The sequence below is a fragment of the Pelobates fuscus genome, chromosome 3, assembly GCF_036172605.1.
Source record: "Pelobates fuscus isolate aPelFus1 chromosome 3, aPelFus1.pri, whole genome shotgun sequence".
NCBI classification, from domain to species: domain Eukaryota; kingdom Metazoa; phylum Chordata; class Amphibia; order Anura; family Pelobatidae; genus Pelobates; species Pelobates fuscus.
The window spans coordinates 355,217,260-355,240,541 of record NC_086319.1 but is presented as its reverse complement, the minus strand read 5'-3'; the positions used below and the strand labels follow the sequence as shown (position 1 = coordinate 355,240,541).

At 43.5% G+C, this 23,282-nt stretch overlaps 1 protein-coding gene across 1 annotated transcript in view; it reads right to left on the bottom strand.

The window, feature by feature from the left end:
- Positions 1–8,288: 8,288 nt before the first annotated feature.
- Positions 8,289–23,282, bottom strand: part of LOC134603325 (asialoglycoprotein receptor 1-like) — a 46,325-nt gene continuing 31,331 nt past the window's right edge. Inside the window, exons 7-10 of the mRNA XM_063449187.1 lie at positions 23,134–23,181; positions 13,324–13,466; positions 10,554–10,675; positions 8,289–9,019 (exon numbers count right to left, since the gene is read on the bottom strand). Of these exons, the coding sequence (XP_063305257.1) occupies positions 8,884–9,019; positions 10,554–10,675; positions 13,324–13,466; positions 23,134–23,181 (449 nt within the window). The 3' untranslated portion in view covers positions 8,289–8,883. The remainder of the gene's footprint in view (positions 9,020–10,553; positions 10,676–13,323; positions 13,467–23,133; positions 23,182–23,282) is intronic.

Sequence of the window (23,282 nt, the reverse complement as noted above, 5' to 3'; positions counted from 1 at the left end):
GGGCTGTGCGACCCCCCAAAGAAATGAAACCCCACACCATTACTGACCCACTGCCAAACCGGTGATGCTGGAGGATGTTGCAGGCAGCAGAATGTTCTCCACGGCGTCTCCAGACTCTGTCACGTCTGTCACATGTGCTCAGTGTGAACCTGCTTTCATTTGTGAAGAGCAAAGGGTGCCAGTGGCGAATTTGCCAATCTTGGTGTTCTCTGGCAAATGCCAAACGTCCTGCACGGTGTTGGGCTGTAAGCACAACCCCCACCTGTGGACGTCAGGCCCTCATACCACCCTTATGGAGTCTGTTTCTGACCATTTGAGCAGACACATGCACATTTGTGGCCTGCTGGAGGTCATTTTGCAGGGCTCTGGCAGTGCTCCTCCTGTTCCTCCTTGCACAAAGGCAGATGTAGCGGTCCTGCTGCTGGGTTGTTGCCATCCTACCACCTCCTCCACGTCTCCTGATGTACTGGCCTGTCTCCTGGTAGCGCCTCCATGCTCTGGACACTATGCTGACAGATACAGCAAACCTTCTTGCCACAGCTTACATTGATGTGCCATCCTGGATGAGCTGCACTACCTGAGCCACTTGTGTGGGTTGTACACTCCGTCTCATGCTACCACTAGAGTGAAAGCACCGCCATCATTCAAAAGTGACCAAAACATCAACCAGGAAGCATAGGAACTGAGAAGGGGTCTGTGGTCACCACCTGCAGAACCACTCCTTTATTGGGGGTGTCTTGCTAATTGCCTATAATTTCCACCTGTTGTCTATCCCATTTGCACAACAGCATGTGAAATTGATTGCCACTCAGTGTTTCTTCCTAAGTGGACAGTTTAAAAACAAGACTACAAGTCATGCTATTACAAAATTAAACAAGTTTTAAAATATGTATGGGTCAACCAGTGGCTATAAAAACAAAGTTTTACTGGTTACATTCATGACTACACACTCTAGTGAACCTCTAGTGAACAGGACCTTCATGTAGTGTGTTCTTTTTTTTTAAATCATACAGCATCCTTTCATGTGCTTTTCAGAGGTCATATTGTGAATTACCAATTTTGTTTAGCCTGATTTTTTTTTTTTTTTTAAGTGAAAAATAAGTGTTATTGTGATCGCTTCATATACAGAAGCATTAATATACATTTCTATATTGTGTAAAGACACAACTACAAAGTTAAAAACCAAACACCAAAACAACGTGCCAGACAATCTACCTGTGCATGGCTAGTGTGATACAATAAGTCTACATCTTAAAGATGCCATAACCAACAGTTATCCAAGTAACAGTTGAAACGATAAAAAGCACCAGAACAGATTTAATGAGCCATTCGCAGTTTCGCAGTACGGTGATCGGGACCCAGACACTGTCTGGGCGGCGGTCGGACAACCGAGACCCAGTATGCCCCATGTAGAAGTTAGGAGTCACAGTGTGGAATGGATTAGCAGGGTCTGGTGCAGTGTAACCGCACGCCCCCTGGTGTTGAGCACCAGCATTTGTGCGGCCACATACTAGGACCCTGATGCAGCTTCAGTAGAAAGAGTACTGGATACCAGAAGTCATCACCAGACTGATCCGCAACTTGGAACAGGATGTGACATTCACTGTAGCGGCTGTGTGCACTTTCTGCGTTCTCACCCTGCTGCTGCTCGCCTGTCTCCACCTTGCACATGCTGGAGAGACTGTTTGAGCAGCAGCAGGCGATAGTGGAGTTTCAGCTGCAGCACGCACGGGTCAGTGGCTCTGCACCAGACTTCCCTCCAATTGATCAGAGTTAAAGGATTTCAAGTGGACTCATTACAATTACAGGGCCTCTAAAGAGTCCTGTATTGTTATTTGTCGTCACTACTTTCCCACGTCGGGAGTGGGTCATTTGCGCGCCTGCTGCCTTCCTTGCATGTGGTAGCTGTTTGTCAGGGTCCTTGTATGGAATCGAACCCTGATTCCCCGTTACCCATGGTCACCATGGTAGGCGCAGTCAATGGCATCGAAAGTTGATATGGATTGATATACGAATGCGTTGTCGCCTTCTCGTTGGGGAGCACATTGAAAAAGTGCTCTAGCATAATGAGCTAGGTGATCTCCTCCAGGAACTTGGCTTGATGGGAGTAGAGCCAGTTCTGGGTGGCCCTTGTGATGCCACGGTGTATACCCAGATATATCAGAGCTGCTGCAGAAAGTGCGGGCCGTCAGTGCGCGCTTTCGCCGTTCTCGCCTGTCTGCGCTGCAGCGTAACTTCGGCCTTCCTGCTTAATGCCTCATGAGACTGTGTGAGCAGCAGCAGGCGATAGTGGAATTTCAGATGCAGCACGCACGGGTCAGTCGCTCTGCCGAACAGTTTTCTCTTTTTCTATGTCCCAATATTTTGGGGGCTACCCCAATTAAAATAAAAAATAGATATTTATTAAAAAACAGTGTTGGCTACCTCCTCCTCCTCCTCCACCGCTGCTTCCACATACACCGCCACGGTAACCGCCTCCTCAACCTATGGGTCACTTAGTATAAACTAGGTACACATTAGCAGAGGTTTGTGAAGGCCTTTTCTCCATGCATTAGGAGTTGAGCTCAGTTTGAACAATGAAAGAGAATACCTTGCACTCCAACCCTCTCTCAAATGGATAATTATGTTGATCCTCCTGACAGCCATGATTTAGATTTTGATTTATGTTCTTCCAAAGCTAAAATCAAAGACTCCATATAGTGATATTTTATGGCTCAGCTTTATTTTTAATTTGTATGTTATTTTAAGTGATTTCCCTATCCACATTTGTTTGCAGGACACTTGTCCTACTCTTACCCCCATTTTACTTCCTTTTGCAACCCTCTAGCCCTTTCCAGGACTTTTTTAGAGGCATTTTTGTGGCTAAAAGTTTGGGTCTCCATTGACTTCAATGGGGTTCGGGGTCAAGTTCGATCAAGAACCCGGACTTTTTTTCAAAGATCGGCCAAACCCGCCGGACCCGAACATCCTGTGACCTTATGTATCATTTGCTTCACTCGTTGAGCCAAGCGCCTCTCTTTCTTCATATTATTTCTCCTACTGTATTGATTTCAAGGACTTGAGCCATGATGGTGTCAGACTCTCAAGTCAGTGCACTTGCATGCACACAGACAATTCTAGTGTGATCAGAGTCATGCAGTGAACACCAGGTAGCATTGGACAAAGCGCATACCTTTCAAAGACCAGCAAAACTGATTCAGATCTTTTTCAGAGTGATGCAAGCACTAGGAGACACCACTGCTTGTTTATCAGGAATACAGTGCAAAATGTCAGGCTTATTGAGTTTGCAGTAAACCATGCAGAATATTGGTCCAGTAGGCAATTTAATGTCAATGGCAATAATAATAGCTCACCTGGTTATGAATCTATCGGCCATAAAACCACAGGGTGGGAAGTGGTAAATGTAAGTTTTTATAGCTTACGTTGCTATCAACAGGTGCACTAAGCAGGGAACACTGTAAAGTGCTTCGGAATATGTTGGCGCTATATAAGTGGCAATAATAATAATAATAATAATAATAATAACTAGAAAAGCTACAATTTCTAGGGAAATTGTGTGAAGTGTTCTTGCCTCCATCAGTAGTCTACAACTGGAGTGGGCGAAGTAACTCTTATTATTTATTTACATAGCACATTTAATTGCAACGTTGTTGCCCAAAGTGCTTCACAGTTACATTAAAACATACATTTATAAAAACATTAGCCGGTGTACAAAAGGCCCTGTCTATGACATCACTTGCTGCTCCAGCCTGGCACAGGTCAGAGTATTTTGGCGGTTGCCATCTTCAAACGGTCATATTTGAAAAACTATACATCCTACAGTGAAGAGCTTTATAATGTGAGAATCACAAGACCAAGACCTACAATGTGATGCATAGTATGTCTCTGAGATATTAACAATGAACGCATAGTCGCAGTTTAAAAATTGCCCTTCAAGTTTGAGCTCTCTAGAGTGGAGTTTCAATGAATGTCAATGGACGGCATGAGTTGCAAACAAATGGTCATATTGTGAAAACTATCAGGACTATGGCTTTTTAGTGGCAGCAGGGATAGCTGAACGTTTTGATATAAGATTTGTGTAGGTGGGCGTGAAAATGAGGGAGTGGTGGCAGTTTAGAAATAATGTCCTGATTTTTCTGCTTTTGCCAGCTCCCACTCTAGTTTTGAACATTTTGCCATTCATTCCTATGGGACCAATTTCGCCACAAGAACGACAATATTCCGTGAACCATTCGGCGAAACGTTCTACAAAGTAATAGCAATCCAATCGGGAACAATCCGCACGTTTCGGTATATTTCTGTCTATGTAGTGTAAAAACTGTGGGAGGAGTTAGGGTGGTAAATTTGGCTATAATAAGAATTAGAACAATATATATGTGAGATAACATTAAGTGGTCTTGCTATGCAAGAACACTTAATAACACTAGGAAGTAATGACTATAATTTTCCTTAAAGGAACACTATAGGGTCAGGAACACAAATATGTATTCTTGACTCTAGCCCTCCTTGTCTCCCTAAATATAGTAATATCTTACCTTTATTCCAGTCTGTTGCTGCCGGCTCTGCGCCTGATCTGCTTCCTTGGCTGTCATCGTTAGAAGTGGTGAGCTCAGCCAATCACAATGCTTTATAATAGGAAGGCATTGGATTGGCTGAGAATATCAAGGAGGTAGATAAGGCAGATAAGGGACAGAACCAGCACAAACCAATCACCATCTCCTCCTTGAATCGATGCATCTCTATGAAGAAAGTTCAGTGTCTACATGCAGAGGTTGAAGACACTGTGTGTGCAGCACTGCCCCAGGAAGCACATCTAGCAGCCTTCTGAGGTGTGGCCAGTGGAGGTATCCTTAGGCCTGGGGCATTTGTGGCACACCCAGCCACATTTTTTTTTACATGTTTTCTTTTTTTTTTTTTTATGTATTGCACAAATTTGTAAACTTTGTAAAACCCTTGTCAGTTCCTTCTACGAAACCCCTGTCCTGCCCCCCTTCTACAAACCCCAGCACCCCACACAAACAGTTACAGGCAGATAGTCACACACAGTTACAGGTAGATAGTCACATGCAGACAGTCACACATACAGTCACAGGCAGTCCCACACACAGTTACAGGCAGATAGTTACACACACAGTCAGTTACAAGCAGTCACACACAGTTGTAGCCAGACAGTCATGCACACAGTAACAGGCAGACATTCACATATAAAGTCACACACACACACACACGGTCACAGGCAGACAGTCACACACACGTAGTTACAGTCACACACAGTTACATGCAGCATCACACAGTCACAGGCAGACAGTCATACACAGTCACAGGTAGTCACACACACGGTTACAGGCAGACAGGCAGTCACACACACAGTTACAGGCAGGCAGACAGTCTCACATACATACACACACACACACACATTTTACTTATGGAAAGTGTGGGCTGGAGTATAAGTGGATTCATGGAACTCCTTTCTTGGAACCTGTAAGTTGGAGAAGCAGGGATTCCTTTTTACTGCACCTCCATGTGCAGCAGTAACAGCAGCGGGTAAGGGCCTGGTAATTGCTGGTCTCTGCGTGTGTGAGCTGTGCCGGCCGCCTGAAACCCCAGTTGCCATAGGGCGCTGTGCGCCCCATAGCTCATACATCCCCCTCCACGACCCAGACCAGGGTCATGGCACCCTCCTAACGGGTGGCACCTATTCAGTGGCACACAATAAAATACAATAGAAACCCTTTATCACACAAGATTAACTATTTGGATTACATTTCACCCATGCCTAATACTCCGTCATAAATAATAGTCTTATTTAATATTCTAATAATTTGTCTCTCATGTAAATCAATCTGGAACACATTGAAAGGATGCTGGACACAAGCATAAAGAATGTCTGTGTGAGGACAGTAATGACAGAATGTAGCACATTTAAATGCCACTTTCATATAGGTTAAAATTGAAAGTTGTTTTTCAAATGAGCTGTTATAGCCTAAATTTTGACCATCTAGAATTCAGTTGGCTACAATTTGGAGTTCAGTGGACAAACACCTTCAATAAAAACAAAACAAAAACTAATAGCTTATCGATAGCGTTTACTCACAAAATACTGAATTACAGTGAACTGAAAACTAGATTGCAAACATTTAGGCAAAAGAGTGTTATAGGTCAATTTGAGAATTCATCCAAATCAGGTATGACAAAATTTAGCAATTCGAGCATGTTAAATATAAATGATATTGGCAGAATATTAAAATAATCGCTGCCATGTTATGGATGACAGACACCCTTTAAAATTTTATACCAACTGCAAGAGGTTTACTATATGCCAAGATGACTGTATCTAGACAACATTAAGTGCCTGAGTGACCTCTACTGGCTGTAAGTGGGACTATAACTCTCTCCAACCTACTACCGAGGATTTTATGCAATTTCTCCTTATTTTACAGAAAATTCACAGTCTCTGACCCTATATGCCCTTCCAGCCCTTCTGCCGTCAGAGTCACTGTTCATCCGCCTGACCGAGAGCAACCCTTAACTCTCCTGGAACTCTAAAACTTTACCCAGAGTGCTCTCGGCCCCAGGACCATCAATCAGGGTGCTTTTTGGAAAGTTAACAGAGCAGGTGGTGAGTCATCGAACGACACTAAAGACTTGGGGGAGCTCCATGTACCCACGCAAAGCACTATGCTTTAAGGTGACCAGGAAACTCTACCCAGCACTCTAGAACTTTGCACCTAAGGCTGCGTCCCACTGAACATTGGTGCTTTCCAGGGATGCATTGCATGTGGGGATACTTCATTATATGACGTGTTTTGGGGGAATTTCTGTACTGCACTTTCTGTGTCCAGGAGATAATTAGTTTAATCGAGAACTGATTCAATTATCTTCCAGACAAAGAGGTACCTGAACAGGTTTATGTTAGTTTGAGTGGAGACCACATGCTGGGGGTCTGTGTATAAATTCCTGTGCTTTCTCTCAATAAACTCAGTTCAATTTCACCCTTCACTAAGTCTCTCGTAGTGCTTGGGTGAGACAGCAGTACATTCTGCAGGAAAGCTTAATCACTTTGGAGCTTCAACACTAAACGAAGGGACACCATAGGCGGTAGTAACCCAGCTACTCATGGGTATACTGCCACAGTTACAATATAACAAGTTTAGCTTAATGAGACCGTTTTGGGGGATAAATCATGCCTCTGAAGTTTCACTGCTCATTTCTCTGCCATTTAGGAATAAATCACCTTGGTTTCTGCAACTCTAGCAACACTTTATTATTGTCCACGTGTAAATATTGTGCTAAATTTGTAACATGGCTGTTGTGTAATAAATAAGTTATCCTGCCTTGTCACTAAACATTGTTTAGTATTTGAGTGTGAGTTTAGGAGAACTAATTATCACTCAATTCAGTGGTTGGCTGATGTTTGTCAGATAGCACTTTAGAAGAGTCGGCTTAAAGAAAAGCAGTGCTAAGGTACCCAGTTGCTGCCGGTTCAAATCAATATCCAAAGGTTTGGAGCAGGCACCTTGATCCTGTTACTAGACTTGTGTGGAAAAATTCAGTTTGGCCAAATTAGTTAAATTTAATTTGGTCCAACCGAATATCATCCATGTGGAGGGTCGGCTTGGAGCGAATATCATCCACGCAAACTATTCAGGAAAATAATACCAATAAACCAGAAGGGTGTGAAAATGTGTTTATATATATTAGGGATGCCATGGGCAAGAAATTCGGTTCGGCACTTCCGAAATTCGGGACTTCGGCAATTTGGCACTTCGGTTCAGCACTCCGAAATTCAGGCATTCGGCAATTCTGGACTTTGACACTTTGGGAAATCGAGACTTCGACAATTCCATAACCCTAACCCTTACCCTACCCCTAACCCTACCCCTTACACTAGCCCTACCCTTAACCTAGGCTAGTCCTGAGCCTAAAATAAATAATATTTCAGGCCACAATCACATAGTGGTTTCCTATTAGTACTAGATACCCCTGCAGCACTCAGAGTGTCAGGGTTAATGATGTGTAACATGTCTCCAGTTATTTTAGTTGAAAGAATAGGTTACACACATGGCAAAATGAGATTCATGTTACTGCATCAAAACTATGATGGTTTCCATCTTGCAGATTGTAACCTCATTAAGCAGGGTCCTCTTCACCCCGTGTATCTGTCAACATTGTTTATCTGTCAGTCACTTGCTGTTCAATATCCCCACAACACTCTATAATTGTAGCGTTCCGCACAATGACCTAGGTCCGTAATAATCATAATAATACACATTTGCGTTATTTAGAGCCACTATGTAACTAGAAGACTTTATTATGAATCTAATGATAAGTGGTGAAGGGTTATTAATCAGACTCTACAGTTAAAGGAACACTCAAATGGAAAAAATATATAACAATCTAGTAGATATACCCCATTAAAACATGTATGCATTTATATCTGCATGTTGTAATTGGGGGTATATATGTATCATATATTATATGCATTGTATTTAAGAACTCCTAAAGCTACAGGCTGGGAAGTGAAGAGAATTAGAAGTCAGCAGTAATATCAAAATAGGTCCCACATGACCTTGAGAGATGAATTACAAAGATATAGAAAATAATATTATAATCCAGCTTTGGTGCCCGATTGATAACATTTTCTAACTTCAATCAGTAGTAGTGCTGAAATTAGAAATTGTTATTGACTTAAAACCTGGCTTCAATGACACTCTGGGCACCATAACAACTTCATTGGAATAATGTTATTGTGAGAATAGGTCCCAGACACCAGCTTATTTCAAGCAGCTAAACCGTTAACAAACTGTTTATTACCAAACTCTTAATCAGGCACCCATCAGCTCTGCCCTTCACAGAGCTATTTTCATGGAGGACTTAGGAATCCTATATTTTTTTCTCACACATGGCATACATTTCCGTGTTATACGTGCAATGTACATCATTCCATTTTCCGTTAGGCTGTGTATGAACACAATCTTCATTATAATTAGCATCATTCGGTTCACCGTCAGACCAGTTCCTGCAAGAGGAAGACGAAAGTGGAATTAGGTAATCTTTCCATATCCAATGTCATTTTTCTTCCTGATCAATTACCACAGCAAGACTAACCAATGGGTTTTCACCTCCCCTCACAGCACAATGGATAGGAAATATAGGTGTGAAAATAGCATAACAGACAGTAATGTAACTAGCTTTTTCAGCACTCCCAGAAAAAGGAATGTAATGCTGCCATGGTGATTAGTCAACAAAAGAAAATTACAGTAATTATATAAACTGTTTTCCTTAAAGGGACACTACAGGGTCAGGAACCATTTAGGTGACTTGAACCCCGTTAGAAGGGGTTAAAACATACCTTATTTCCAGTGCCACTGGCTGGAACCGCCCCCGATCCGCCTCCTTGGTGACATCAGAATTTACGATTTTTAGCCAACTCTGTGCAGCACTGCCTCAGGAAGCACCTCCAGTGGCCATCTGAAGGAGTGGCCACAAGAGGTATCCCTAGGGGGCAATGTAAACACTGCCTTTTCTATTTGCATGAAAATACCTAAGGTAATAATTATACTCATCAGAACAAATACCTCTAGCTGTATTTCTTCTGGAGACTATAGTGTCCCTTTAATACAAATGTTCAGGGCAACCATCAGGGCATGACAACTAACGGTTGTCATGGGTCTGGGTGGCCCAGACTACTCTGGCAGTCTGAGCCCCACATTCCTTATGTGCACATATTTATAGTGATTTTCACTATATATATGTGCACTGCGGGCCCCCTGCTACCTGCACACTGCAGAGGGGGCGCGGCAGCACATTCTGTCCTCCTGCGGCCGTCAGAGTGTTGCCATGGGTTACCATGGCTCTGCACAGCACGCAGGAATTGATTCAATGCTTCTACTATGGAGGAGCTTGGATACGTGCGCAGAGTTCCCTGCACATGTGCACTGGCTCCCCAATGCTCCTCTAGGAGGAGCGTTAGATTGAACACTGGCAGTGGAGCTCATACCTCCTTTGTGATGTCGTGGCAGGGGAAGAGGTAAGCTGTGCCAAAGGAAAATGGTAAGTAAAACTTTTATCTTCTTTTTTTATATGGCAAACTAGAGAGGCCTGTTTTTAAATAGGGACAGGGACCCTAAAGCATTAGGAATACAGGTTTGGGAGAGGCAGTGTCATTAAAACAGAGATATGTATTTTACACTAAAACACTTTGAGAGGAATTGTGACCACAGAGAGGCCATGACAGTGGAAAATGAATGAATTCTTCACCTAGGTACAAGACATGAGTATCTGTAGCGATCATCAACATCTCATACAGCTGCTGCAGATATCCTGAAACTGATTATGCTAAAGACCACTAATATGGTTTTGGTTTACATCCCATATACACCTTCAAAAAAATGCTAATACATACACACCTGTGTATTGTTAGAGAGAGGGAGAGAGCCTTAAATCACTTAATGAACTGCCACTATTCATCTATTACTGTTTAGAATTTGCTTAAAAAAGCTCTTTAATACTTTTAGTGATGGAATCATGATGTAGGTTCCTGTAAAACTTACTTGAATGCCGTTTCATAGTTTGTTCCATCAACCCACTTCCACGCAGATTCTGTTTTTATGTCATGCAGACCAATCCAGTAACGTCTACTGCCCTTATTAATAATCTCAGAGAGAATGAAACTCTGCAAAACCAAAGTATACGGGTTTGATAAATAGCAATATAGTATATATGCAAGAAATGTAGAACACAAGAGAGCGCAATACAAAATACACCATATAAAATATATACCACTGTTAAAGTAACATTTTAATAGCACAATACTATTACTAAATGAAGCAGTTGTACACACACATAACTTCCCATGTTCTGATTCAATTACATAAAATATAAATTCAAAGTGAATCAGCCCCTAAACAATCGTTCGGGGTAACACAATATTTGCCATCTTATTTTTTTAAGAAAAATCCTGAAATGTTTTGTCCACAAAGCACTGTATATATCATTAGTCAAGAATGATTTTTCTAGTCTTTTATTTGTTTTTTCAAAGTGAGAGTATAATTTATTTATAATTTTCGAGGTTTCTAGTTTCATCCCTCTTACTGAAGTCAATACGCAATACTCAGTGATTAATTTAAACATCAATACAAATCAATGCACCCTCAATGTGATCAATTAGTCCTAGTTATACCGCATATAGAGCCATGCCTGCAAATCGGAGTCATTTTTTGTTGCCTATAATGTGGTGAATGATAAATAATGGCAACAATTATACATTTATATATACCTGATTACTAAACAAACAATATTTTTTTTAAAGTAAAAATTGCTGTTCATTTTAAAATAATAGTAAAATCATAGTTTAATTTGAGTGTAGTAATAATTAAATGTTCACCTTTCAGAAAATGTAAATCCACTATGTGCACTGCTTAAAGGGACACTATAGGCACCCAGACCATTCCAGCTTATTGAAGTGGTGTGGGTGCAGTGTCCCTGTCCCTCTTAGCCCTGCAATGAAAATCATTGCAGGTTTAGAGAAACTGCAATGATTAGATTGCAGGACTTAGATTGCTTCTTGATTGCCTAAGATTACCGCAAGCTGGTAGTTCCCTCCTTGTAATAAACTTCGTTCTTTGTAATTTCTATTCGTTCATTCCTATTTCTGACGAATGAACGAATAGCTGAAAACCCAGTTGAATTTCGGACAATAGCAAATGCCCAAGTCTGCAACTGGGCATGCGTGGGAATTTCACAGTTTTTATTAAAAAAAAAACAAAAAAACAGATGCGAACATGACAGTGCCACTTTAAGCAGGGGTGTATTTGCCGCGAGGCAAACAAGGCATTTGCCTTGGGCGGCATTTTCCAGGGGGCGGCAAAAAAAGCCGCCCCCAAACGCCCAGGGCAAATGCCTTGTTAGCCTTGCGGCTAACAGACATCCTGGGCTGGTGGCTGCTGGGCTGGTTGCTGGGCGGGCGGGCGGCTGGCGAGGGAGCACTTCCTCTGAGCTGTCTGCTCAGCTCCCTCGCGCGCCGCAGAGTGAGGCTGGGAGCCGGAATATGACGTCATATTCCGGCTCCGCCTCCCAGCCTCACTCTGCGGCGCGCTAGGGAGCTGAGCAGACAGCTCAGAGGAAGTGCTCCCTCGCCAGCCGCCCGCCCAGCAACCAGCCCAGCAGCCCGACCGGCAGCCCCACTAGACCCCAGGGAGAGGGAGAACCCCCCCAGCATTCCCAAAGGTAAGGAGGCTGGGGGGGTAAATTAAAAAAAAAAATGAGTTAATGTGAGTGAGTGTGTCTGTTAGTGTGTGTGTGTGTGTCTGTTAGTGTGTGAGTGTGTCTGACTGTGTGTGTCTGTTAGTGTGTGTGAGTGTGTCTGTTAGTGTGTGTGAGTGTGTCTGTTAGTGTGTGTGTGTGTGTGTCTGTTAGTGAGTGTGAGAGTGTGTGTGAGTGTGTCTGACTGTGTGTGTCTGTTAGTGTGTGTGAGTGTGTCTGTTAGTGTGTGTGAGTGTGTCTGTTAGTGTGTGTCTGTTAGTGAGTGTGAGTGTGTCTGTTTGTCTGTTAGAGTGTGTGTGTGTGAGAGTGTGTCTGTTAGAGTGTGTGTGTGTCTGACTGTGTGTGTCTGTTAGTGTGTGTATGTCAGTGTGTGTGAGTGTGTCTGTTAGTGAGTGTGTGAGTGTGTCTGTTAGCAGCTAGCAGACACACTCACACACTCACTAACAGACACACTCACTAACAGACACACTCACATTCACTAACAGACACACTCACACACAGACACACTCATACACTCACACACACACACTGACAGATACGCATCCATTAGCTAACAGTTAGCTAATGGATGCGTATCTGTCAGTGTGTGTGTATTTAGAAGGCGGGGGAAGGGTTGGGTGGGGGTGGCGGGGGGGGGGGTGGCAGGGGGGGGGGTGGCGGGGGGGGGGGGTGCCTGAGTTTTGTCCTGCCTAGGGCAGCACAAAACCAGGATACACCCCTGACTTTAAGGGACAGCTTCCCTTACCAAGTCAAGTATTCTTGATGCTGAAAAGTTCTTATCATACGTACTTACAAATCATGTGAAGTCAGAAAGTGCATGGAGAGATATGTTCGGTATCAAACTTTTGATATAACTTTACTTTGGATTTAAAGCTTCTGAGCAGTAACATTCATTGGTGAAAAATATTGATTGGTTTCATCTACCCCTGATAATATGCTAATTTCTGATGATTTGATAATATTTGAATGTGTGAATTATCTTACACTTCAAACCCCTCCTCTTTTGGCAGACAAATGTGTTGTACTGTAATTGTATGGTGTATAACAAGTGCATCTTACCTGCTCTAAAGTAGTGGTAATTACAACAAGGTCAGCCTCTTTGTTCTTACACATAGTCCTAGCATCTTCCCAATCAGATGAATCAGTGGAAAAGTAATAGCAGCTACCAGCGAAATGATCCCAGTCCATTTCACAAGATGTATCTGAAAATGAATACATCACGATTATTGTGATGGACACCTAAATTACAAATTATCATGCCATCGATGCGCCTGTTCCACATTATCCACATTTTAATATGGTTGAGTAAAGACTCATCCACAGTGACAGCTGACTAGTGCCCCACTAACTTTTGTTACAATAAAAAAATAAAAATGAAAAAAAAGTTAAATAAAAAATATTCGGGGGCGGGGCCTGACTGTCATGGAGGGAAGACGTGCCTGCTTGAGGCTCCCTCCCGATCTAAGCTACAACTACTAAATGGTCACTCCTGACCCACGAAAAAGACACAAAATGACCCCAAGCAACGCACTGACCCTTAGTCCATACGGTAAACCGGTAATGCGGCCCAGGAATGGACGACAGACGGCAGGCTATACTCGTGGAGGCATGTGGCCGGGTGTGCATGGGACGGGAGCGGCGGCCGAGCTCTCAGCCTGGAGCGACCCGCGAGCCGAGTGCTACAAACGGGTACCCCGTAACCCCCCCCCCCGGACCGGTGGGGGTGATCCCGGTCCACCACTGGGAGTACTACCAGCTATGGCAGAAACATGCATGGCACAAATCGGAGCTCAGGGAGATCCACCAAAGATGGCGGCGACCACGCGGTTTACGAACAGACAGGGGGTACAACAAGCCCCTGTGTCCAGCCTGGAACTAATTTTCACAAACTTCTGGCTTAAGCTCGAGCACAGATTGAGACAGGGGGCTCTGCTAACGCCCACCTCCAGACACCCGCCAAGCCGCTCACCGCCCGACCCGCAGCGTCACACGGCACCCCAGGGGAGGCCCAAACCAGCGAGAAACCGAGACAAACAAACCGCTTACCCACACAGTGCGGCGAAATGGCGAACACGAACAAGACACAGCATGGGCACACCTCAGGCTCCCTCTACCGCAAGGGCAACTCTACCCCAGCCTCCTGACTCACCCAAGCGACACTCATCACGTCCACTGAAGCAAAGTTACCAAAGGCACCACAGACGACGCCTCCACCCACCTGCAAGCAAACGCACGCGTCCGTGCAAGGAGACGGCTGGTATCTGCCTGAAGCCAACAAAACCCCGGTCCAGCCTACAGACACAGCTCCATGTGGGTATCCTGGAGAACCAACACCCCTACTTACCTTGGCTTATACAGACAGAGAGAGCAAGCCATCAGCCCCCGTCGGGAAGGCACACCTACGCTCACTCTCCTCAAGCTGGCGAGCAGACAGGCCTCATACCGGAACTCTCTGCACTGCCCACCCGGGGTATAGGCTGAACTTAGCAAGGACTGGTATGGGCTATACTCCTGCAATGTTTTTAGCACCTTACCAGTCCTCCACTTTCCTTCTCCCCTTGTTCGTTTTAAATATTGTGGGGTTCCAGCATGTCTAATATAGCTAATAATATTACATAGCCCACCACATTAAAAACCCCAACGTTAAATTGTGGACAGACCGTGATCCGTAATGTGGACTGTAAACCCAGATCCCTAGCTACTCACATCCCACTGTTGCCTTTAACTTGTCCACGAGAGAGTGGTGGGGCCACCCCGATAATATCAACAATGATATCTATATCACTAAGCTTGTACTAAACTTCTGTTCCTTAGAATTTCATGTTATAACTCTTGTCATCATCTCTACTACACAAAAAACAAAAAGTGCAACATATCTTGTCATCTACATGTATACCAAATGTTATGCTATTTACAACTATGCCACGTACTATTGAAGCCTAGCATGATCTTGTACGGTGCCCTACTGTGTTAGGCTTAGCCTGTTAACCATCAAGCAAGCATATAAGCTGTAGCAATTCTGGCTTTAGTACAAATATAAATGTTTCCCTTCTCAGAAATGCAGCACCATTATGCACATCATACTCTTAAAAGTAACTAGCTCAGTTATAGGACTGGCTCTGTTGTAGGCACGACTAGCCTAGCATTTCTACGCTGCACAACTAGTGAAATACAGCCTGTTACCTTCATGTTTTGTAGTTTTTGATATTTTCATATATAGTATGCTAGAGAGCTCAGGATCCGTAGCCAAACTACCCAGCATGTAATGCAAGTGTTTATTCTCATTTATACTATTCTTATTGTCAGCCAGTATAGCCTGATTATTATAATCTGTTGTTTTATCGTTCTACTTAATTTAACAAAAAAATTGTGCACGTTTTCTCACTGCCTTACTGCTTATAAGCTATGTATTTTGTCTCCTGTCACAAGCTGTTGGGGCATGACAAGTCGCATGTAATTACCTGCACTTCAAAAATAAAGAATTAAAAAAAAAAAAAAAATATTCTTAGGGAGTAATATATATTTTCCTTGGGAGGTGGGTTAACTTGAAGATTTTCTTTAAATGGACACTATAGTCACCTGAACAACTTTAGCTTAATGAAGCAGTTTTGGTGTATAGAACATGCCCATGTAGCCTCACTGCTCAATCCTCTGCCATTTAGGAGTTAAATCCCTTTGTTTATGAATCCTAGTCACACCTCCCTGCATGTGACTTGCACAGCCTTCCATAAACACTTCCTGTAAAGAGAGCCCTATTTAGGCTTTCTTTATTGCAAGTTCTGTTTAATTAAGATTTTCTTATCCCCTGCTATGTTAATAGCTTGCTAGACCCTGCAAGAGCCTCCTGTATGTGATTAAAGTTCAATTTAGAGATTGAGATACAATTATTTAAGGTAAATTACATCTGTTTGAAAGTGAAACCAGTTTTTTTTTTCATGCAGGCTCTGTCAATCATAGCCAGGGGAGGTGTGGCTAGGGCTGCATAAACAGAAACAAAGTGATTTAACTCCTAAATGACAGTGAATTGAGCAGTGAAATTGCAGGGGAATGATCTATACACTAAAACTGCTTTATTTAGCTTAAGTAATTTAGGTGACTATAGTGTTCCTTTAAAAAAAGTGAACTTTTTCTCATTAAGTTTATGTTAGCAAAACTATCTTGCATATGCCTCTTTAATGATTCCATATCTTCAGTTTTCACTTCCCCCTGATTCAAGGCAGTTTGGACAAGCTGTTTAGAGCGACAGTGCATATGAATATCTCAAGACATTTGTGTATGAAGTATTTTCAGAGAAGACCTCAGGCATGCCCAGTTGGTTCTATTTCTGATGTCACCTTTTGACTCTGAATAAGGATATCTGAAACTTTGAAGAATAGATGTATAATTGTGTCAGCTTTCGGTTAAACTAATTATCTCTCGGACACAGAAAGATGAACATACAAAACCCCCAAAATATACACAATACAGTGAAGCACCCCCACATGCCATACATTCCTGGAAAGGTATCTCTGGAGTGCCAAATCTGTCCAAAAGCCGCCTGGATCGGAACTGGCCAGCCTGAATTAGGTGGAAGTCTAAAGTTCAATGGGACACAGCTAGCCTCTGATCCAGCGCTGAGTTCCAGAGTGCTGGGTAGAGTTTCCCGGTCACCTTAAAAGACTTGAGCTCCCCCAAGTTCTAGATGTCAATCAATGCCTCTCCACCTCCTCTGTTATCCTTCCAAAAAACGTTCTGAATGGTGGTCCTGAGACCGAGGATACTCTGCGATCCGATTTAGAGTTCCAGGAGAGTTCAAGGTAGCTCTTGGTTAAGTGCACCATACCTTAGCAGCCCACTGGACATCTGGTAAACCTGAGTCAGCAAGAGAGGGACACTGGGCTGGGAGGCACAGGCTGGAGGATTAGGGAATAGTGATGTTAGTCTTTTGAGAGGATATAGTAGGTTAGGGAGTCCAGTAGACTAGCAAGATGACCAGGTGACCCATCACACTCTCTTTCTCTCTTTCACTCACCCTCTCTTCCCCACTATATATCTTTATTCCTTTAGCTCGATTTTCCTTTTCCTATCACACTCACTTTTTCTTCCTTGCAATGTGGTAGAGCTCCAATACTTTAAAGTGAGTGAGTGAAGCCCTCTCAGGTTAGAAGAAATGCTGCTGTAAGAATTATAGCCTACCTCCCCAAGAACTAGACATCACTTATGGAAGGGGAGAACAACAACATTTATTACAAACAGAACATCCCCCAACAGCCTCATTTACTTACAATAGGGTTACAGTAGTACCCAATGGACAGTATCGATAGTAACCAATTACACTGCATATCCCAAGTCAACCAATAACCGTATGGAATTGGGATAGCAACCAATCACACTACAAGGCTTGCAATCAGTGTGAATGAAACCCAATAATTACTAGGAATGAAATGAAAAGACAATACCAGGGGCTGAGGACCACATAGTATAATTAAAAGAGTGGCAGGGTAGCCAGTTTGATCTGGTCTGGAAGAGTCCCTGGAACAATAGGACAATGACCTGCTGGGAAAACAATAATACATGAAAAGGGGGAAGATAATTGTAACGGATCACCTGGCACCCCGACTGGGTACCTCCGTTGAAGGATGCTCCTAGCGCTTCCTGTGGACTCCAAGCACTGCAGCAGACACCATAACCACCGTAGACTCCTCCAGAGAGCAAGGCAGGAACAAGCTCTTACAAGCTTACAAGAGCTTGGTAGTGATTTAGCAAGGGAGTATGACAAGCATAGCAATCCCTTGTAGCAGATTCCCCCAATATGAGACAGGACTGATTGAGGGTGAAGTAGAACTGAAGCTTTTAATCAAACACTCTGCTTTTATGCACATTTTACACACATAGTACTGCCCCAGGGTTTTGCAAAACAACCAATCAATACGTACAATACACTCAGACACTCCCACACAAAATCCTCCCCTCTGCCTGAGGGGAAATACACAGTTTTACACAATATTCATTACTCTAAAAGTATACATCACATTCACATAAACATTTTCAGAATCAGCATACTCCAAATACAAACATACGTCAAAATCATACAAATTGGTCCAGTGGGTCAAAAGTTAGTTGGAAATCCCTTTGTGACCGCCTGCAAGCATGGCTTGGGTGTGGTAAGCCAATTACCTCCAGCATACAGAAAATAGCTCTATTTACAACAACAGTAAAAACAAATAAAAATACATAATTCCTATTATACTTAACAGAACCCCCACATTCAACCTATCCCCAGATAGCTTGGATCTGAGTGCTCACTATATCCGAACACGCTCAGATACCACAACCACAGTCAAATCGCCATGGGGTTAAACCATAGCAACAAGTTCCAATTGGTCTGGCAGTGTCCCTGGGACAACGCCCTGCTGGAGAACAATAGACAGGAAACATGGGAGGGGCACATCTTCTCATGTATTCAAAGGGGCAGAAAAAGTGTTTCAAAATCCAATAAGCCCAAATAATGTCTTTAAAGGGCAATACATCACAGGGGCCATAGTCACATGGCAGGAGGCTGGCAATCAGTCTTCTCCAATGCTCAGTGGCGAGGTCGGTTTCACCACAATAATAACTTAACAACAAACAAATATATTATATTCCCCCTGCAGGATGACCAAAACACAATAGCAATCTGGAGACCTGTATTAAGTGTCTATCTTCCATTCCCAGTGATGGTGACCTAAAATTAGATAAAGTAACCTTTATCTAATTTTAGTGTGATTACTGTGGAGATGTGATATACACACATACATACCAACAATATGGAGCTCCTATAAAAGACGGGCAGAGGACAAAAACAGGGGCCAAGGGATTTTGTGCCTAAAATAGGGACTTTCTCTGCTAACTATAGAGACTTGAGAGGAATACATGTAGACCCTGCTTTTGTCTTGTTGTCAGCCATCGTGCTACTATCGTTGTAGCTGTTTTATAGATTGCAAGCTGTAGAATACAAACAGTTTTTTCTTCTGCTTTCGAAATACCTATTTTTCTTTTGCTTCTGAACTGTACTTTAACATTTTGTAACATTGTTTTTCATTGGACAGGTCAGAGGAGGGAGTGTGACAGCTCTCAAGGGAAAATAGTAGCAGAGTGAAAAAACGCACCAGAGCAGGGAATCCATCTAATCTATGTTCAGGGGAAATTTCCCCGAACATAGACCTGCACTGGCGCGCAAGCACCTCACTTATCGACCAATTCAATCAGAACCCAGTCAGTAAGTGGAGAGCATCTGTATAGCCTATCTCCACAAGCACTAGGCGACACTTAGTGAAGGGAAGAACAACAGCCTTTATTTAAACAGAACATCCATTTATATCCCCAATGTGGCAGATACCACCAAATCCACACTAGAGACAATACCCTGTCTCTCTGTTCTTCCTCCGCTCCACAAGGACCCAGTAAGTGCCTCTCTCTGCCCGTTTCAAGCTTATCTCTTGAGCCGTGTCACAACAGTGACCCCTTCATGCAGATAGTAACCCAGAAAGAGACGTATACCGGACCTTAGGGTGGCCGGGCTTAACGTCAGACAATAGTCAAATGAATAGCCAAAGATCAAGGGAGTACGGAAGATGGAATACACGAGAAATAGCCAAGCCAAAATTTGGGGAGCCAGAGAGGAGAGTAGTCAGTAAGGAAGCCAAGGGTCAATATACCAGGAAAACAGACAATTTTACCAAGAGCGCTAGAGGGAGCAAACAAGAGCCACACTAGGGCACTGAGGGAAGGACAGGGGTGCCCTTTTATAGTGAGGTGTGTTTAGCTTTAAAGCCATGCCCCCAAAAGATCCGGGAGCGTGGCCACGTTTGAATTTTCGCAGCAAAATCCTGATGACGTCGTCATAAGAGGGGTTTTGCCGCGAGCGGCTAGCGCCCGACAGGCTGCGCTGCCTCCCAGAAGCAGCCAGGGAGACCGCCACGCTGTGCGGGTCCGGAGGAGAAAGGTAAGGTATCGTCACAAGCCGGAGTATACCAAATGCGTCAGCGGGACTTATCTGTGTTTGCCCTGGAACTCCGGCTCGGCCACAAGTATCACCTTGTCACGGTTAACTTGCATACTGGTTTTCACCCCTTTTCCAATGAGAGCACTTTTTGGGGGGACAATCGTTACCTAGGAGTCAGAGGGAGCCCCTTTGCCCAACCAACCAGAAACCCAGTTAAAGTGCCGTCAAAAACCCATAATCACCTGGAGCTGATTTCGGCTAGGAGCACGCTTGTGGCCGGTTAAAACTTTAAGGGGGTGACGTTTCCACAAACCTCCAAGGATCAGGGTGCTTTTTGGACACATTAGGCACTCCATCTAGAGCAGGGGTTCCCAATTAATTTTTCCTGTGGAACCCTTGGACATAGTGTATCAACATCGTGGAACATCTTTTTGTGTGTGTGTGTGTGTGTGTATGTATCTGACACAGATACACACACACTGGCACATAGTGGCATACAGATACACACTGACACACTGATACACAGACACACACACCCTGACACACAGATGCACACACTCAGATACACAGTGACACACACACTCAGATACTCACAATGACATATGCACACACTTGCACCCACAGATACACACACTGGCACATACACACACTAAGATACATACATTGACACATACACACAGTGTCATATACACACACTGACACACTCAGATACACACACACTGACATACACACACACACACTTAGATACACAAAGTGACACATGCACAAAAAAAACCTCAATTGTTTTAAAACTTTTACTCCACCCAGCCCCCTACCTTTAGGAGTGCTGGCATGGAGTCTCTATGTCCCCTTGGTCCTGTGGGGCTGCTCGGCTGAGTATGCGGTCTCTGGGGTCCAGTGGGGCTGCTGAGCGGCTGACGTGCGGGCGGCGAGAGAGCAGTGATCTCCCTGCTCAGCTCCCTCGTGCGCCCTTTAAGTGATGCCGCAGCCGGAGTGACGTTATATTCCGGTTCCGGCATCACTGCTGTGCGCGCTAGGGAACTGAGCAGGGGGATCATTGCCCACTGCTCCCTCGCTGCCCGAGGCCATTTTATTTTAAATTTTTTAGGAGGAACTCCAATTGTGTTCGGGTTCTGTGGAACACCAATTGGAAAACGCTGATCTAGAAATATCCAGGGGTATCTAGAGATATCTGGGGTGTTTTCATGTGATTTTGGAGTGAATCCAGGAGATAATTAATTTAGCAAGCCTTAAGGCACCAGAGGAGCCTGGGCGGGATCTGTATGTAGTGAATGGAGACCCTATGCTGGAGATCTGTGCATAAAAGGCCGCATTCGGAGCAATAAAATCAGATGTACTCCCAGAACTATGTGTCATCTAGTTACTGGGGGGAAAGAGCTATATTCACTGAAGGTTCCATTTCTGGAGAGAGAAAAATTTAAAGTAGGTAACCAGTCGGGATACACCCAACAGCCTCATTTACTTACAATAGGGTTACAGTTACCCAATTGCAGTATGGACTTTAGACAGAACCAATCACACTGCATATCCCAAGCCAACCAATAACAGTATGAACTTGGGATAGGAACCAATCGCACTACAACACTTACAACCAGTGTGAATAGAGCCCTGTATTTACCAGGAAGGCTAAGGACAGACAATAACAAGGGCTGATGACCACATAGTAGAGGGTAGGGGGATGACCACGTAGTAGGGGGGAGAGGGAAAACCACATACAAATTGGACAATCAATACATGCAATTTAGTACATAGGATCAAATCATATGGGTAACCATTTAGTCACTCATAGTAACACAACATTAAACAGAAGATCATGTGAATTTGCAGGCTCTTCCTCAAATCTCTCGCACAATCACTAAAATTCTTCACTAAACCTTGTGATTATTAAATTATTATGCTATTATTATTATTATTATTATTATTATTATTGCAATAGATTCTGTACATCCCTAGCATCCAGATCTGTTTGAAATGTTTCAAAATTTCCATGTTATTATGTAAATGTGAAAGGACTAGGCAGCAATGCTAGGTGTCTAAACGGGTGGACGATGTTTAACCCCTTAAGGACCAAACGTCTGGAATAAAAGGGAATCATGACATGTCACACATGTCATGTGTCCTTAAGGGGTTAAACAATATAATGCATTTAATACAGCTTGCAATACAAACCAGCAGCAAATGTATAGCTTACATGTTTTGCCCACTCTTTGAAAATATGGTTGGATATATACCACAAAACATAGAGATCTATTGTTAGCACATCTACTGAACATCAGTCTTTAAAGGGACACTATAGTCACCCAGACCACTTCAGTTCTGGGTGCCAGGTCCCTCAGGTCTTAACCCTTCAGAGAAACTGCTATGTTTACATAGCAGGGTTAATCCAACCTCTAGTGGCTGTCTTCCTGACAGCCGCTAGAGGCGCTTCTGCAACGCTGAATGCGAAATTCGTATCTAGCGTGCAGAGCGTCCATATGAGAGCTTTGAGAAATGCTTTCCTATAAACAGTTTGCCACGCATGCGCATTCCGCTCCACTCGTGAGCTGACGTCGGCGGGGGAGGAGAGGTCACCAGCACCGAGGGAGCCTGGCTCTGGATTAAGGTAAGCTGCTGAAGGGGGTTTAACCCCTTCAGCACCACAGGAGGGGGACCCTGAGCATGAGGGTCCCCCAAGGATTATATAGTGTCCGGAAAACAAGTTTGTTTTCCTGACACTATAGTGATCCTTTAAGGTCTATTGTTAAAACAGTGGGTTGAGGATAGCTGACTCTACACTTTTGCTCATATGGTAAACATCAGTAGTTAATACAACAAAATCCACCTTTATTGTGTATACAACCATTCGCTCTTTGATTCAGCTTTGCATGCTCTGTTCAATATCTTACTTTCTGCAAATGTTCCGTTCATGTTGATTTGACCAGAGAGGATAGCAACTGCAAGATAAAATATTGTCAAATGTAATATATTAAATATTTAAATATGTACAGCAGACTGTGTATGAAGCACATTTTATATTCCAATCAATGTAATATAC